This window comes from Apus apus, chromosome 4, assembly GCF_020740795.1.
Source record: "Apus apus isolate bApuApu2 chromosome 4, bApuApu2.pri.cur, whole genome shotgun sequence".
NCBI classification, from domain to species: Eukaryota; Metazoa; Chordata; class Aves; order Apodiformes; family Apodidae; genus Apus; species Apus apus.
The window spans coordinates 62,898,713-62,912,794 of NC_067285.1; the positions used below are offsets into that span (position 1 = coordinate 62,898,713).

General features: G+C 39.0%; 1 protein-coding gene across 1 annotated transcript in view; it reads right to left on the minus strand.

Annotated features, from left to right (window-relative positions):
* Positions 1–2,647: 2,647 nt before the first annotated feature.
* Positions 2,648–14,082, minus strand: part of ARHGEF38 (Rho guanine nucleotide exchange factor 38) — a 37,328-nt gene continuing 25,893 nt past the window's right edge. The window contains exons 6-14 of the mRNA XM_051619689.1: positions 12,773–12,972; positions 12,139–12,272; positions 10,382–10,486; positions 9,101–9,220; positions 7,124–7,444; positions 5,426–5,566; positions 4,645–4,843; positions 4,210–4,469; positions 2,648–3,510 (exon numbers count right to left, since the gene is read on the minus strand). Coding sequence (XP_051475649.1) covers positions 3,325–3,510; positions 4,210–4,469; positions 4,645–4,843; positions 5,426–5,566; positions 7,124–7,444; positions 9,101–9,220; positions 10,382–10,486; positions 12,139–12,272; positions 12,773–12,972 — 1,666 coding nt within the window. The 3' untranslated portion in view covers positions 2,648–3,324. The remainder of the gene's footprint in view (positions 3,511–4,209; positions 4,470–4,644; positions 4,844–5,425; positions 5,567–7,123; positions 7,445–9,100; positions 9,221–10,381; positions 10,487–12,138; positions 12,273–12,772; positions 12,973–14,082) is intronic.

Here is a 14,082-nt window from a genome sequence, read left to right on the forward strand (position 1 = left end):
GAGTAGACCCAATCTTGAAAGTACTTCTACGTGCTTATTGTCACAACAGTTCAAGTAAGTAAAATGCACATTTGAATAAATGCAAGGTTGGTCCATTAAACTGCAGCCTGTTCCTGCTTCAATCAAAATTAATTAGTTTTGTCATTGATCAGAATAAGAAAACTCTTAGAATACTGTTACCTTCTCTACATTAAAGAACCAGCTGCAAAAACATTGCATATTTTTAGGAATTTCTGGAACCCTAACATAGGTAATTTTCTAGTGTTTAAAGCACTATCCTAACAAAAATGTGTCTGAGCAAGTCTAATACGAATTGTTGTAAATCTCCTTAATGTAGGAAGGCTTTAGATTCAAAGAGCATCTCTTAATTTTTTGCAATTGTAGTTTCCATTAATTTGTTTTAAACAAACAAAACCAGTTTGCAATCTATCTGTAATATCAAATTATAACAGCTAAAACCTGAATTTCTAAAATTAAGTAAACCAATCCACCTGAGTACCTAAAAAATACAATTTTTGTGGTTCCCAAGTTACAAGGATATAATAAAGTAATATAAATTATCCAACGCTATAAAAAATATTATGCATCCTAACCATATAACAGGATTTCATATGGCCTACTAAGAGTTCCCAAATCCTATGGAAGTTTAATGAAATGTAGGTGGGCAGCTCCAGTATTTTTCATCCTTCATTCCTTATTACTTCAGGATACCTAGTGGATATTTTGGAGAGCAGCATTTGAGTACACTTTGAGACACCTTCACTGAGCCTGATTTTTCATGGGGAACGTAATGTACCTGCTGCTCAAAATCAGAGCTCTCCCTGTGACTCAAGCTGAGTTTTCAGAGCTGAGACTTCAGAAATCTTTCTTTTCCTGACTCTCTTCCTTAATTGATTTCACATTCTGAAATACACAGCTTCGTAATTGTGCTTACATGAGTGCATTAAGCCTATTAAGTACAATTCGGTCATTTCTAAAACTTTTTCAACTATTGCAAGTACAGATCATCTCCAAATATAACATTCTAAATTGTAAAACATACTGAAAAGCTTCTTGTCTGCACCTTTCCCATAATCTTAAAATGTAAAAGCCAAAGCAGTGCAAGCTTCATAGGGTAAAGTGAATTGCAGTGTTTCAGTCCATTCTTCCAAGTTGATACTCCCTTCCGAATCTTTATTTTCTTTAAAGGGAAAATTTCCTGTAAAAACAGCTAATAAAATGCATGAGCACCTTTTTTGCTTGCTATGGAAATAGCAAGATTTAAGTGCATGAGGTGACATACAGTTAGGCAAAGTCATGCATTATCTATTACTGCTTATTGGATTACAGTAGTTCACAGAGTTTCACATGCCAGTTTCTAGATGTCCATCTCAGAGAATTTGAGAAGTTTCTCTATCATATGAATTAATCCCACACAAATCTCAGGTTCTCACCTCCCACTGCATTCATACTCTGAGCAAGAATGAGAACTTTCTTTAGCTTTTTAGGAAAATAAAATGAAAAATTGGGACACTAAAGAAAATGAAACTAGGTTCGTTAGTGTAGCAAAAACTATTGTTTGCATTGACTGCCCTAACTTTTCTCATCCTTTCTTTGCTGACAGGTTACTTCCTATTACATCTCGGTAAGGGGTTTGAATAATTTCATCTTCATACACCACACTTAAAGCATAGGAAGTAGAAACTTACACAAAAGCTTTAGGACAATATCTGTGTACCCTTGATCAGCATCACTTCCCCCCTTAATTTTAATAGTGTTGTCACTTTAATGGTCAGTCATAATATGTGGCAACACTGAAAATACCTGACAGGAATTTACCTTCAATTACACTATCTGCTGCAGGCATAGTCTCTTTTTTGCTTCCTTCTTGCAGTGCTTAGCACAAGAAGGTTGGCATTCATCAGTGGAGGATCTAGGCAATACTGTACTGAAATAAATTGTGATAAACACTCGGTTATTGATGGTAACAGCAACCCTATGTGGTAAGATCACCATTCAGCCTAGCCCAAGTGTAGGGCACCAGCCTGACCTAAGGATCACTGTAGTCAGAGAACCTAAAGAAGTACTTGACATTCAGAGCCCTCCTTGGGATTTTTTGTTTTCTATGCTCACTAAGGATGCAATGTGAACTATGTTATCTCATTAAAATACCCTCGACCATTTTAAAGATTCTTTAGTGAAACACAGTGCTTTTGACTCTAAATTCTGCAAACAGTAAATTATGTTCTTCACTGTTCAATCTAATGCCAGACACTTTGAGAACAAGCATGATTTTTTTTTTTTTTTTCTCTTAGAAGAGACATTTTGATCCATCTTAATTCATAATTTATCCACTAAACATTATGGTCCCAGTATCTGACCTAAGGAATTGAATAGGCTGTAAATAGTCATTGAAAGGCACTTCTTGACTTTTTTTTTTGCCCTGAAATAAATTCTCAATTAATTTCTCAAGTCTTACAGCACAAGATTCATTTTACTACATGGATCTTGCATACAAAGCAGTTAGTGTGCTGATGTATATGTGGAATTTCAAACCTGAGCTGAATTCATATTGCTACTGATGTTTCTTACCATGTTAAGTAGTTGTGTAATTAGGTTTTGTTTTGTTTTGTTTTTATTACAACTTCTTTATTTCACAATACCTGCTTCTTGTGCCCCCTCTTTCCCTCACTCTATTTCCATATATAACTAAATATGCCTTCTTCCCTGAGACCAGCCACTGGTACCACCAAATTTGGTATGTTTTAAGCTGAAATGTTCTCTACCAAAAAAAACCGTTTCTTTTCTCCCTCCAATATTCTCTGAGAAGAGGCTTCATTACAAAAATGTCTGAGGATAAAAACTTTAAAGACAACCAAAAAGCCCAATTTTTAGGATGTGTCTACATTCATTGAGATAGGAGTTCAGAAACAATTCAGCCTGAACTAGATCCCTGAAGATGCCTTTTTCAAGGCTAATTCTCTTCATCTTGAATTATATTTGATAAATATCTTTAGAAGAAAAATATAATTTTAGCTGTGATTTGTACTTGTATGTTGAATTTTGACGTAGGATCCTTTGACAAAAGAGAAAATTACAGGGTCATAGGAAAAGCAAGTTCTCCAGGATGTTAATTAGAATCAGTCTTCCTGTTAAATGTTTCCTCCCTTAGGTCTTGACAAGGTGATAGTGTTTGGAGAATGGAAGTTCTCAATATCATCTGTGCTGTAGCAGATACCATGGCTTCTGTCAATCGCTTTTGAGTTTGCTTTGTTTGCTGCAAACCATAATAGGTGATTATTCTGTCTCCTTCAGAGAAAACTGGTTCAATGGGCCTTTCTGTTCCTAAGCATAGGTCATCTTCCCAAGAAAATTAGATGGAACATAACCTTTCTGGCCTTTTGCTTCTGCTAGCCACCATTCTTTATTGCCACTCAGGTCAGAAAACCGAAGTATCCTAACCTTCTGGTACTCCTGAAGACTGAGTTCTTGATCATTTCTGGCTTGAAATGCGTAAACAGCATAGAAGGTCTGAAAAAAAAAAAAGCCATAAAAACAGAAATCTGGATTCAGAAATGTAGCCACATCTTACCCTGTCACTGTGTATAATGAATTCTGGATACAGAAAATGTGAAATATTGTATACAAGTTAGTATGTGTCTACATAGTCTGCATGGCCAAAATATAAAGTAAAATAGAAGAATCTGGGGAATTCTGTATGGAGAGGTACAAATCAAGCTCTGAGACCTCATCACCCTACTACACTAGTAAAATTTTTGGCTCGCACCAAGTGCCTGTTTCCTCAGGGAGAATCGCCTTTCCTAAACCTCCTGTACTCAAATGCGGCACACAAGTCACTTCTGTGTCTTGCTGGTCAGCATTGCCACAGCTTTCTTGTCAAGGGTAAGTGGAAAAATCCCCCAAGCTGTGCTATTTTGCAGGTTCCTGCTCTGTAGGAGAACCTTGAGGCTTTGTACATGGGGTGGGGTACCACAGCAATGTTTTTTCTGTGAGACAGGACTGCAATTCACAGTTTAACTGATTACCTTTTCTTACTTCATAGCTATTTAAGAAAGGCAAAGAACAGAGGATAACAAATTCCCACATCATACTGACAGATTAGTGCCAGTCTTTCTGGTGTGAAAGGAAACTATTTAAATTCTAAGCAGTATAATTCTCAATTTGAAATAGGAAAAATGAGAAGACGGTCTCAGTGTGTATCATACTTACTTGCTGATCATCCATATCCTGAAAAGCATCAGTTGCTGTGCCATTAGTTGTGGGATTTTCACAGAAGTAAAGTGATGAGCTGCCGTCACTCTTCTTGTGCCCCCGACTTCTTGTGCTGCTGTCAGTAGAAGGCCGTGAAGAGACAAAGAGGCTGATATTATCAAAATCATCATCACCGAAGCCGTTTTCTGCTATGTCCTTCTGTGTTTTGGCTGGATTGTAAGGCCTCAGGAAGGAGGAATACACATACCCTTTAAGGACTAGATACCAGAATAAAGAGAGAAAATGAACAGCAAAATACTACTAAAACTATTTCAAGCCCAACCATTTTATGCAGCTGTCAGTACGACAGAAGCAAACAGATGGGGCCAGAATGAAAAGAAATCAGTATCCCAAAGGGAAGCTGTTATTGGGATGTTTGTGAAGAGAACTTACTTCCTGTGTCAACAAGCCATCTGCTAGTACTTCCAAAGGGGTCCTTCTGCTCCACAGCAGCCACCAGTTCTCCTTCATGTAAATCAATATCAAATTCCTGTGTGGCATTGCACTTGCGCTTAGCTTGGTATAGCAGTTCTGTGCTGTACACAGACACCAGCTTGGACCTCTGGTCTTCTGTTTGGCGTGGGGATTCGAGCTGAAAAGCAAAAAAAATTATTCATTGGGAATAATGCTGAGGCCATTTCTGAAGCAACACAGATGCATAAAAAACAGTGTATGCTGCATGTGGCAACTGGCTCAACCTTTTTACACACAGATCAAGGAGTTACTTACAAAGCTATGTGTAACCAATCTTACATATACCAGACTTGGATACACAGCAAGGACCTGTGATTCTGTGTGTGCTTTTGTGTTTAAACACCAGTACACATTACCACAGCTGAGGATAAGAGAAAAAAATGTTCTGAGTTAGTAGACTAAGAATCACTGTAGGAGTATTTAACAAAAGAAGTAATGACAGTTCACATGTACAACGTTAGGCTTAACATGTGCTTAAAGACCTACAGGTAATTTGAGATAATTTCAAGTAGGTTTTTAAGAGAATAACGTGAAATCAGTGCAAAATCTTCAAATGTTACTGGTCAATGTAACAGCTTCATCCCAACAACCTGATTCGGAGTCCCCATGAAGTAACCAAGCCCAAACATCTAGGTGGCATAAAAATTGTTTTGTTTCAAAAGAGGATGCTTCATACACAATTCGGATTGATGTTACTCACTGGAGAAGGGACAGATTTCTTTTTTTCCAAGCTCAGTTTTCTCTCAATAAAGGTTGCACTAGTGTTTTCTTTCACAAAATTCAGCTTGTGAACCTCCTCCATCAACTGATTCTGCACTTCACAAATGCTTGAGGAAGACAGCTGCAAACACAAAGGTGGGTTAGATCTCATTAACAAAATGGTAAGGAGATTTGAGAGAGCAGCTTTGGTGTAATGGGCTGAATGCTAGGAGACAGAAAATCAGACAAATTACTGCTACTTTCTGCAGGGCCCATAGTGTGCTAGATACGAGAGACAAAAAAAAAAAGAAAGGTCCTTGCTTAAAGAAAATTTCTAATGATTGCTATTAGATTTTAAAAATACAGTGTTTTAAGTTAAATCATTAAAAAATATTCTAAACAGTGATGGAAATGAACAGCCTTGCACTTAGACTACTGAGCCACCTGCTTTCACATGCAAATGTGCATTTCAGCAGCTATCAGTGGCCAATGTGCTTGGAGTACTTTACCCTACAGCTGTTTGTGCAACTGGGTGCTGCCTCCAGGTTAAAAATCTTTCGATGAACTGAAGCTCTGTCTGTGGTACATGATAAGTGGTTCTGGTCTATGCCTAACCCCAAATGTATTTGCTGATGTAAACAGAAAAAGAAAAAGAAAGTAATTTTGTAGGCAAAGCCTCACAGAAAACAATGCTTGATACAATAGCTTTCAAAACATTAAATGGTCACATTACAGGGATGCAATTTCTTCATGTGGGAAAAGCCCTTAATTTTCCCATTAAACAGTGCAGCTCTGTGTTCTGATCCTGACCTTGCTTTCTTAATTTTTCATCTGCCCCTCAATATAAAGTGCTGTGTTCAAGCCCTGATGAAAAGGAATATTCCCAAATTGCCCGAATACAATGTGTGTCCTATATAGGGCCTTGCTGCAGTGCAAGTGAGCGGCTTTGGAAGTGTGGAAAACATTGTTGCAGCTATGTTCTTCAGGTGGTTAAAGTCCTCTAGGCAAAAAGTACTACAAAACTGAAATCCTGTATGATTTTCATACAAATTAGGAGTAATTTCTCAACTTCAATCTTTAGGTAATGATCATAGTGCCCAGAAAGGGTAGAATGGGCTGGAGGAACTGTGCTGCTCAGACAGACATCTTTGGTACTTTTGCCTAGACAAAGCTATTCCTTACTGCCTAGAGATGTCTGTAGGAGCTTCTGCAGCTTATTTGGGCTTAAAAGCAACTTGCTTGTCATATAAATGATTTAATCAGGTTTCCTAACCTGCTTCTCTTTTGCAGTCATCTGTGACTCTGCAGGTCTAGCAGTAACAGGCGTGTTCTTGTATTTTCTTAGGATTTTTCTTCCTGTGTTTTCTGGGCTACTCAGAGTGGGTGCTAAGAAACAAAGACAAAAATGCTAGCAGGTGACTCCTTTTTGCCTTACTGTAATGTTCTTGCCATTACTATCACTGGAGAAGCTGGAACAGCTGCATTAGGATTATGAAAAGTCCAAGCCTGACAAAACTTAAACTGAGAATTAACATTGCTGAGCTTGCAAGACAAAAAACCAACCCAAACCTGACTGTTGTCAGCAGAACAAACAAAAATCAGTGTAGTTTTCAGGTGTGTGTCCTACATAACTCAAGCCAGATCACACAGAAAGAAAAAAAGACAAAGGCAGAGCTACACCTGTTTCTAATGTACTTACTGGAACAGGTACCACCACAGCAGAATTTGATTGAAGTACTGCAGACGTAATATTCCTGAGAAGGGTGATGAAGCATTGCAGGCAGTTCAACACAATCTTTTTGGCTGCTCTGTTGAATACCTGAAGTTCTTCCACTAATTGTGCATTTAGAGCCTCATAGTCTTTCTTTGCCAGGTCAAGCTCTTCTCCTGATGACTTCTGAAGGTAGCTGTTGTAGTCCAACAACTTGTCATAACGCTTCTGGATGAGCTTCTGTGGGCCTGAAAACAAGGCTTGTAGTGCTGAGAGAGGAGTCAAAACAAGCCTGTCCAGCTGAGCCATCTGGAAAGGTATAAAACAAACCTACTTACTACTTTATTCTTAGAGTTTTTCAAATCCAGTTACAGGTTAAGCCTGATGGCAGCCTATGATTCAGCCTTTTGATTACTCTTCACAAAGCACTGCTGTCAGAGGCAGCTTCAAGCAGGGTCCACAGAAGCATTAAGGTTGGAAAAGACCTTCAAGATCATCTAGTCCAACTGTCAGCCTTGCATCCCCTAACCAGTAAACCATCTCCCAAAGCGCCATGTCTACCTGTTTTTTTAACATCTCCAGGGACAGTCCCTCCACCTCCCTGGGCAGCCTGTTCCAATGCCTCACCACTCTTTCTGTGAAGAAATTTTTCCTAACATCCAATCTGAACCTCCCCTGGCACAACTTGACCCCATTTTCTCTTGTCCTACCACTAGTCACTAGGGAGAAGAGGCCAACACCTGCCTCAACAGAATTGCTCTTACAAGGCCAAGATAGCACTGCAAGACACAGAAATAAACAGGTAATAAGTGGAAATTAACATGGTTAGAAACACTGTCCGCAGTTAAATAAGATTAAAATGGTTTTTTTAATGATTATATAGACCTTCAGAATGGTCATGAGCCAATAGGTGTTACAATTTTTTTTCTGAAAAAAAAGTTTTCTGTTTCATCTATTGTGGAATTTCTTCTGCTTTGATTGGATGTTTCTTAATATGGGGGCATCTTCCATACTGGACACACTAACCAGTGCAATGATAGAGGAATACTCTTCTGCACTTCATGAATGCATTCATTGTAAAGACATTGATAATATCTTTCTGATTATTCAGATTAATTTTTGTTATGTTTTTAAAATGTGTGAACTTCAAAGGAAAGGAAGTACAACATGTTACTTCCCTACCATTATCTGGGATGATGGGGGTCTCTCAAAGATTCTTCTGTTTCTTGGCAGAGTCTGGTTTTTGGTGTTTTGGAAAGGATTGAATGTCTACATTTTAGTTGGCACAAACCTAGGAAAGTACAGGGAAACCTCCACCTCTGAATTTTTCCAACATAAACAGGTGTTTGAAGAAGCAGCCTTCTCCATTTTGAAGAGACATTTTAGTCTATCTTAGTAGAGCCAGGCATGCAAGTTCATCTGGACCCTGAAAGCAGGAGACTAGTTGACAAACTACTACTCTTTTTTTCAATTGCTTTTTCATTCCTATGGGCTAGATTCAAATTTTTCATGGTTTCCCTATATGAAGGAAGGTAACTTACTTGAAAATGTAATAAAGCTGAAATTGTCACATATCTGTGATTCCAGAAGCCAGGAGTTCATGAGCTCAACAAAAGTCACAAAAGTCACACTAAAACAGCTAGTGTTGGTAACAAAAGTAGCAAAGCAAAGATTTGCTGCTCTTGTTTGAAGCTCAGGTGAAACACGCTAATTTAACACAAAGATTTTAGTTAAAACTGAGGAAATTAGCTTGAGAAGTTTCTTTTCTCTCTTCTAGGGAAAACATGGTGAACTTACACTGAATTCTGTCTTATTTCTTACAGAAACGGAACCAAAAAACCCACTCATCTTTCCCAGTGGATTCCTAAGGTTTTTTGCCCTTTTCTGTCCTGAGTCTTTCTCATATACACGTGTTTTCTCACACACAGAGATAGCTGTGTACCACTGGACATTGTATAAACTTACAAGGTCTTCACAGAGATTTGCAGTGTTGTTCCTTTTTTTCAAACAGTCATTGACTTCATCTATGTCTTGCAAGATTTCCTGAAGCCCAGTTATATTCTGTGCAGACAGATGTATGGAATCCTAAATAAGATGTTAGGAAGATGAAACAATATTACAAACTGTTATATTATACTGCATTCACTTGTGCAAATTCTGCAATAATACTGATGGAATAAAAAATATTTTCCATCTCTGACATCTGTCCAGTTTCTGTGCTGGTTTCAGCCATTGGAGGATTGTTTACTGTGATAATAGTTTCCTATGTTTTGCTAATTTTCAATGTAAACTAGTTAAGAATCAAATAGCTAGTTTTCATCTGAATAAACTATGCCCCAGTATAATGAGTGTCCCACTGGCAGTTACTCCTCAGCAAGAAGCCAGTTAGAACCCATGCACCCTCAAAGGCCTCTTTTGGAAGACTAAGTAGGACTACAGGGGTGTATTTCATTTACTCCAAATTTTAATCTTAATGCAGTGTGCATCCATTTGGATAAGGAACTGACAACAGCCGTGTTGGCTGAGCTCACTGGCCTTCCCCTGTTCTCTGAACAAAATGAGGTGCCTTTGTGATAAGCTCTGGCCAGCTGGCTCTTGCTCTTACCTAACTCTCAAACAACCTTTGTGTCTGTTTTGGGCACACTTACGCTTTGAGGGGCGTTGTGCCATCTGCAAAGTGGGGAGGTTGTCCATAAGAGGGACAGGTTAGTAAGTTAGAAGCCAACCCACATCTTCAGAGAAGAGGATTAAAGCAAAGATGTTTACAGCACTTTGAGCATTCACATGCCTAATGCTAACCTTCAACATAACCTAGCAACAGGATGAACATCCAAAATATATACTTTAGGACATTTTAATTTGTGTGGCTGCAATTCAGTTCTTCCATTTTTAATGAGAAGCAGCTGGTGCTCCACTGCAGCAGATGTGCATGAACCACATGACAGCTTCACACAGTGATTCAAAATAATAACTGTGCAACCAGACAGCACCTCTTTCCTGTGCTGCATGCATGGGTCTCAATAGATCCTCCTTGTGTAAGGGGAAAAATGGAGACGTGTGGGCTTCAAAATTTCTTTGCCAGGGGGTCAGTAATGCAGCAGCAGCACAGCTCATTCATTTAATGCTGTGATGTAGACAGGCCTGCTTATAACTCACTTGGTGTTGCTTAACTAGTGGCAGAAATGTGTGTTAAACTGCTTATGGGCATAGTTTGTGGCCACAGATTTCAAAAAGGCCTGTACCCACCTGTAGGTGTTGTGAGGATAGTGCAATGTTCTTCACACACAATTTCACAGTCTTCTCTAAACTTCGAAACAACTTTTCTTCCTTATTAAAAGTTTGATCTTTCACCTAAAATAGATGTTTGCACTGTTATTTTGACAGCCTGAAGGAACCTGGCTAATGAAAGAAATGTCCAAAGTGCTACTGGAAACAACACAAATCTTCCCTGGACTCCTCCCTTTGAAAGTAGAACAGATTGGCCCCTAATTCTCCCGATCTCCAGTTTTAATCCAAGAAAGTCTAAAGGCATAGAGCGACAGGTAATTTAATTTTCAGTCCTTGTGGAAGCAGGGAGTTGCTTTATTACAAGCACACCTTACATGTGCCAGTAAAACTCTTCTGTATATTTTTGGTCTCTTTGAGGAAATAATGGTTAAAATTATAAAATGGTTGTAAGTCATGGCCTGGTTTCACTGGGTGCTCACTTGTGGGTGCTGGGAAAATTTCCCCCAGGCAGGCTGTAGATGGAGCTCTTACCTCTAGAGCAGCCAGCTAGAAAGCTCAGCAGCTGAAAATACACTTGTACTACTTTTTCATGCTAGCTCAAAAAAACCCCTGAAAATTCGTTTATTGCTGCCTACTTTTTGCTTGAAGAATTTTTGTGAAATCTCCAGTCTCATTTTCAGTGGTCTTGCTGTAAGGGTCACAGCATGTTTCAGATATATGGATTGAGAACTTTCTTAGTCTAATTAAGCAGGAAAGAGGGCTTAATCTTTAACAAATGTATCCTGATTTTAAATTATTCTCAAATGTTTTGAAGCTTAACTAAAGAACAAAACAAAACAAAAGTGGAAAGCAGAAGCTTCTAAAGAAAAAAAAAAGAGAAAAGAAAAATCACGTATCTTCTTCATCAAATGTAATTCCTTGTTTTTCTCTGATTTTATAGCCTTGTCAGTGTCCCATTCTGGATAAAAAGAATTTCCACTGTACAAATAAATGAACAGAAAAAATGTGGGTAGTTTGCATTACAGAAAGGACAAAACCTGATTAAAAAAAGAAAACAGGAAAAAACAGCATGTATCTTGTAGAGTCACATCTAGAAAGGCAAGTGACCTTGTATAATCAGCCATCTCATGCAGTGAGGTGCACTGGATGTAATTTGCAAGGTCAGTTGTAATTGATTTTCTTTGAGATTTAGATTTAAGCTTTCCTGAAAACATTTCTCCTGCTAGGTTTTGAATTGCGACCTTGAAAGTATGGAGTGTTTTATTGTTGGCCACCCCACACCCATCAGACTTATCACAGAGTTCTTTCCTTCGGGTAGTTCTGACAGTTCCAGATGCTTACACATGTAGAGGCAAGCCCCATGGCCTTTTCTAATAAAAATATTGCTCATCTTCCTTGGTAGATTCAGAACCTGAACGTTACGATGCAGAGCAAGATGGACTGAATACATTCTCAGTACTGACAATAACTATTGCCAGTCTATCTGCAAAAGGTGACCTCAGGCTGAGTTTCATAAAACTACCACTCACTTCCTCTCTGCTGAAGATCAGAAGTTTGAGAAACTCTTAGATAAAAAAAGGAAAAGGTGGAGAATGCATTATGTTATTTTCTATTTCAATCACAAAGGTCTTTCCTGTCTTTCGTGACAGTCAGAAAATGACTTTATAAATGATGCAAAAAAAAAAAAAAAGCAACACCACAAATTCCATTTCCAACATGTTTTTAAAAATACCCAGTGCAAAAGCAGAACTGAAGCTGTCAGTGAGCGACAGTACCTGAGGTTCTCCCCCTGTCAGTATTTTCAGATGGCTGGTGACCCTCTTGGATTTCTTGCTAATGGAGTGGATATTCAGTCGGGAAAACTTTTCTTTAAGGGTTTCATCATCATCATTCTTCTTATACTTCAGCACTGCAGACAGAGAATTTCATGACATTATTATCTGTATTCACAGGGCTTTTCACAGGGACAGGCACATAAATTGAGAGCAGACACTTTGATGTCACTTGCTGTAATCTTGTGAAAATACTTGAGATTATAAAAAGCCTGTTACCAACAGTAGTCTTGGGAAGAGTGAATTCAGGGCTTCAACATGGCAGCTTTATAGAAAAATAGCTATAATGGCATCTTAATTATTATCAGTGTTTGCAACTGCATTGCAGACAATGAATATGGACATAATGTGAATACTTTCATAATTTTCATATTCCTGGAGTTACCAGTCTGATAACATAGCCGGCTGAAGACAAGTGACATCAAGGCATCTGTTATCTTCTTGAAACCCAGTGTATTACACAACTTGGGTAGCACCAGCCAAAACTGTTGTAGTGATATGACTGATTTAAAACCTCTCTTGTAATTTCCAGGCCAAACCCATGAAGACAGAAAAATTTACTGTGCCTTTTTCTTACCTAAGTCTTTCCTCCTTTTAAGTTCATTTATGTTAACATTAATGTTTTTCATAGCAAAAAGGGCATCTTGTAGCACCTTGTGGTCAGGGTGAGAAGAAGGAGTTGAATTCAAGAGTTCACAGAGTAACAAGGGATATTTCATCACTCGTTGCACTGGTTTGATCATCAGGGATCCCATGTCCATTAGATTTGGCTTTCCCCTGTAATTTATAAGAAAAAAAATTGTCACATAAGGAAAAACTTCTTGAAGACAAAAACTTATTATTTCTGTCTAGTCATTGAATCAGCTGCCTTTTTTGTCCTTCAGTTGTGCTTTCAACTACACATAATATCAAAAGCAGAGCAGTACTTTGCACTGACTCATAGAAGTGCAATTACCACTTAAGTCAAAAAATAAGACGTCTGTCAGGGAACATGGGCCATTGTAAACGAAACCTTCCTCTCACCCCCTCAATGAGAAATACACACCAGTTCTGAGTTTTCTGTATTTTCAGCAATCTGCCAGACTACTGCTTAGATACTATCTCTGAAACAGTCCCATTCAGTCTGAGGGTGCTTGTGGTATACCTTATACACCACAACGCCCAGGAACAGAGATGTAGGTGGAAGAACAAATAACAGGAAGTTTGAGAAATGCGTGTGAGTGGGGCTATTACATCCTGCTCTGGCCCTTCAGGCTTAAAATTGCATCATCTCCCTGCTGCAAGTAAGTGGGATGCCTGTTTATGGCTGCATCCCATCTCACACCTTTCCACTTGCCATTGAGACCCTTAAGCTTTGCTGTCTTTCACCTGTGTTTTTCTTTGCTGACTGCCAGTAGGTTATTTGTAACAATGCCTGAGCTTCCAAAGGGTGCCAAATCTGGCCTGGGGAAATGCTGCATGTGCAGGATGTTTGCCCAGGTTTGATCCCAGCTGCTGGAATTCACCTTACACAAAGGCAAAGCAGGCAGCTGCCTGGGGTGGCAGGAGGATCATCGAATCATAGAATCATAGAATGGTTTGAGTTGGAAGGGACCTTAAAGATCATCTAGTTCCAACCCCCCTGCATTGGCAGGGACACCTCCCACTAGATCAGGTTACTCAGGGCCCCATCCAACCTGGCCTTGAGCACTTTGAGGGATGGGGCTTCCACAGCTTCCCTGGGCAACCTGTTCCAGTGTCTCACCACCCTCACAGTAAAAAATTTATTCCTAATGTCTAACCTAAATGTCCCCTCCTACAGTTTTAATCCATTACCCCTTGTCCTTCCCCTACATAAAAAGCCTCCCCCTTATAGAAAGCCCCTCCCCAACTTTCCTGTAGGCCCCC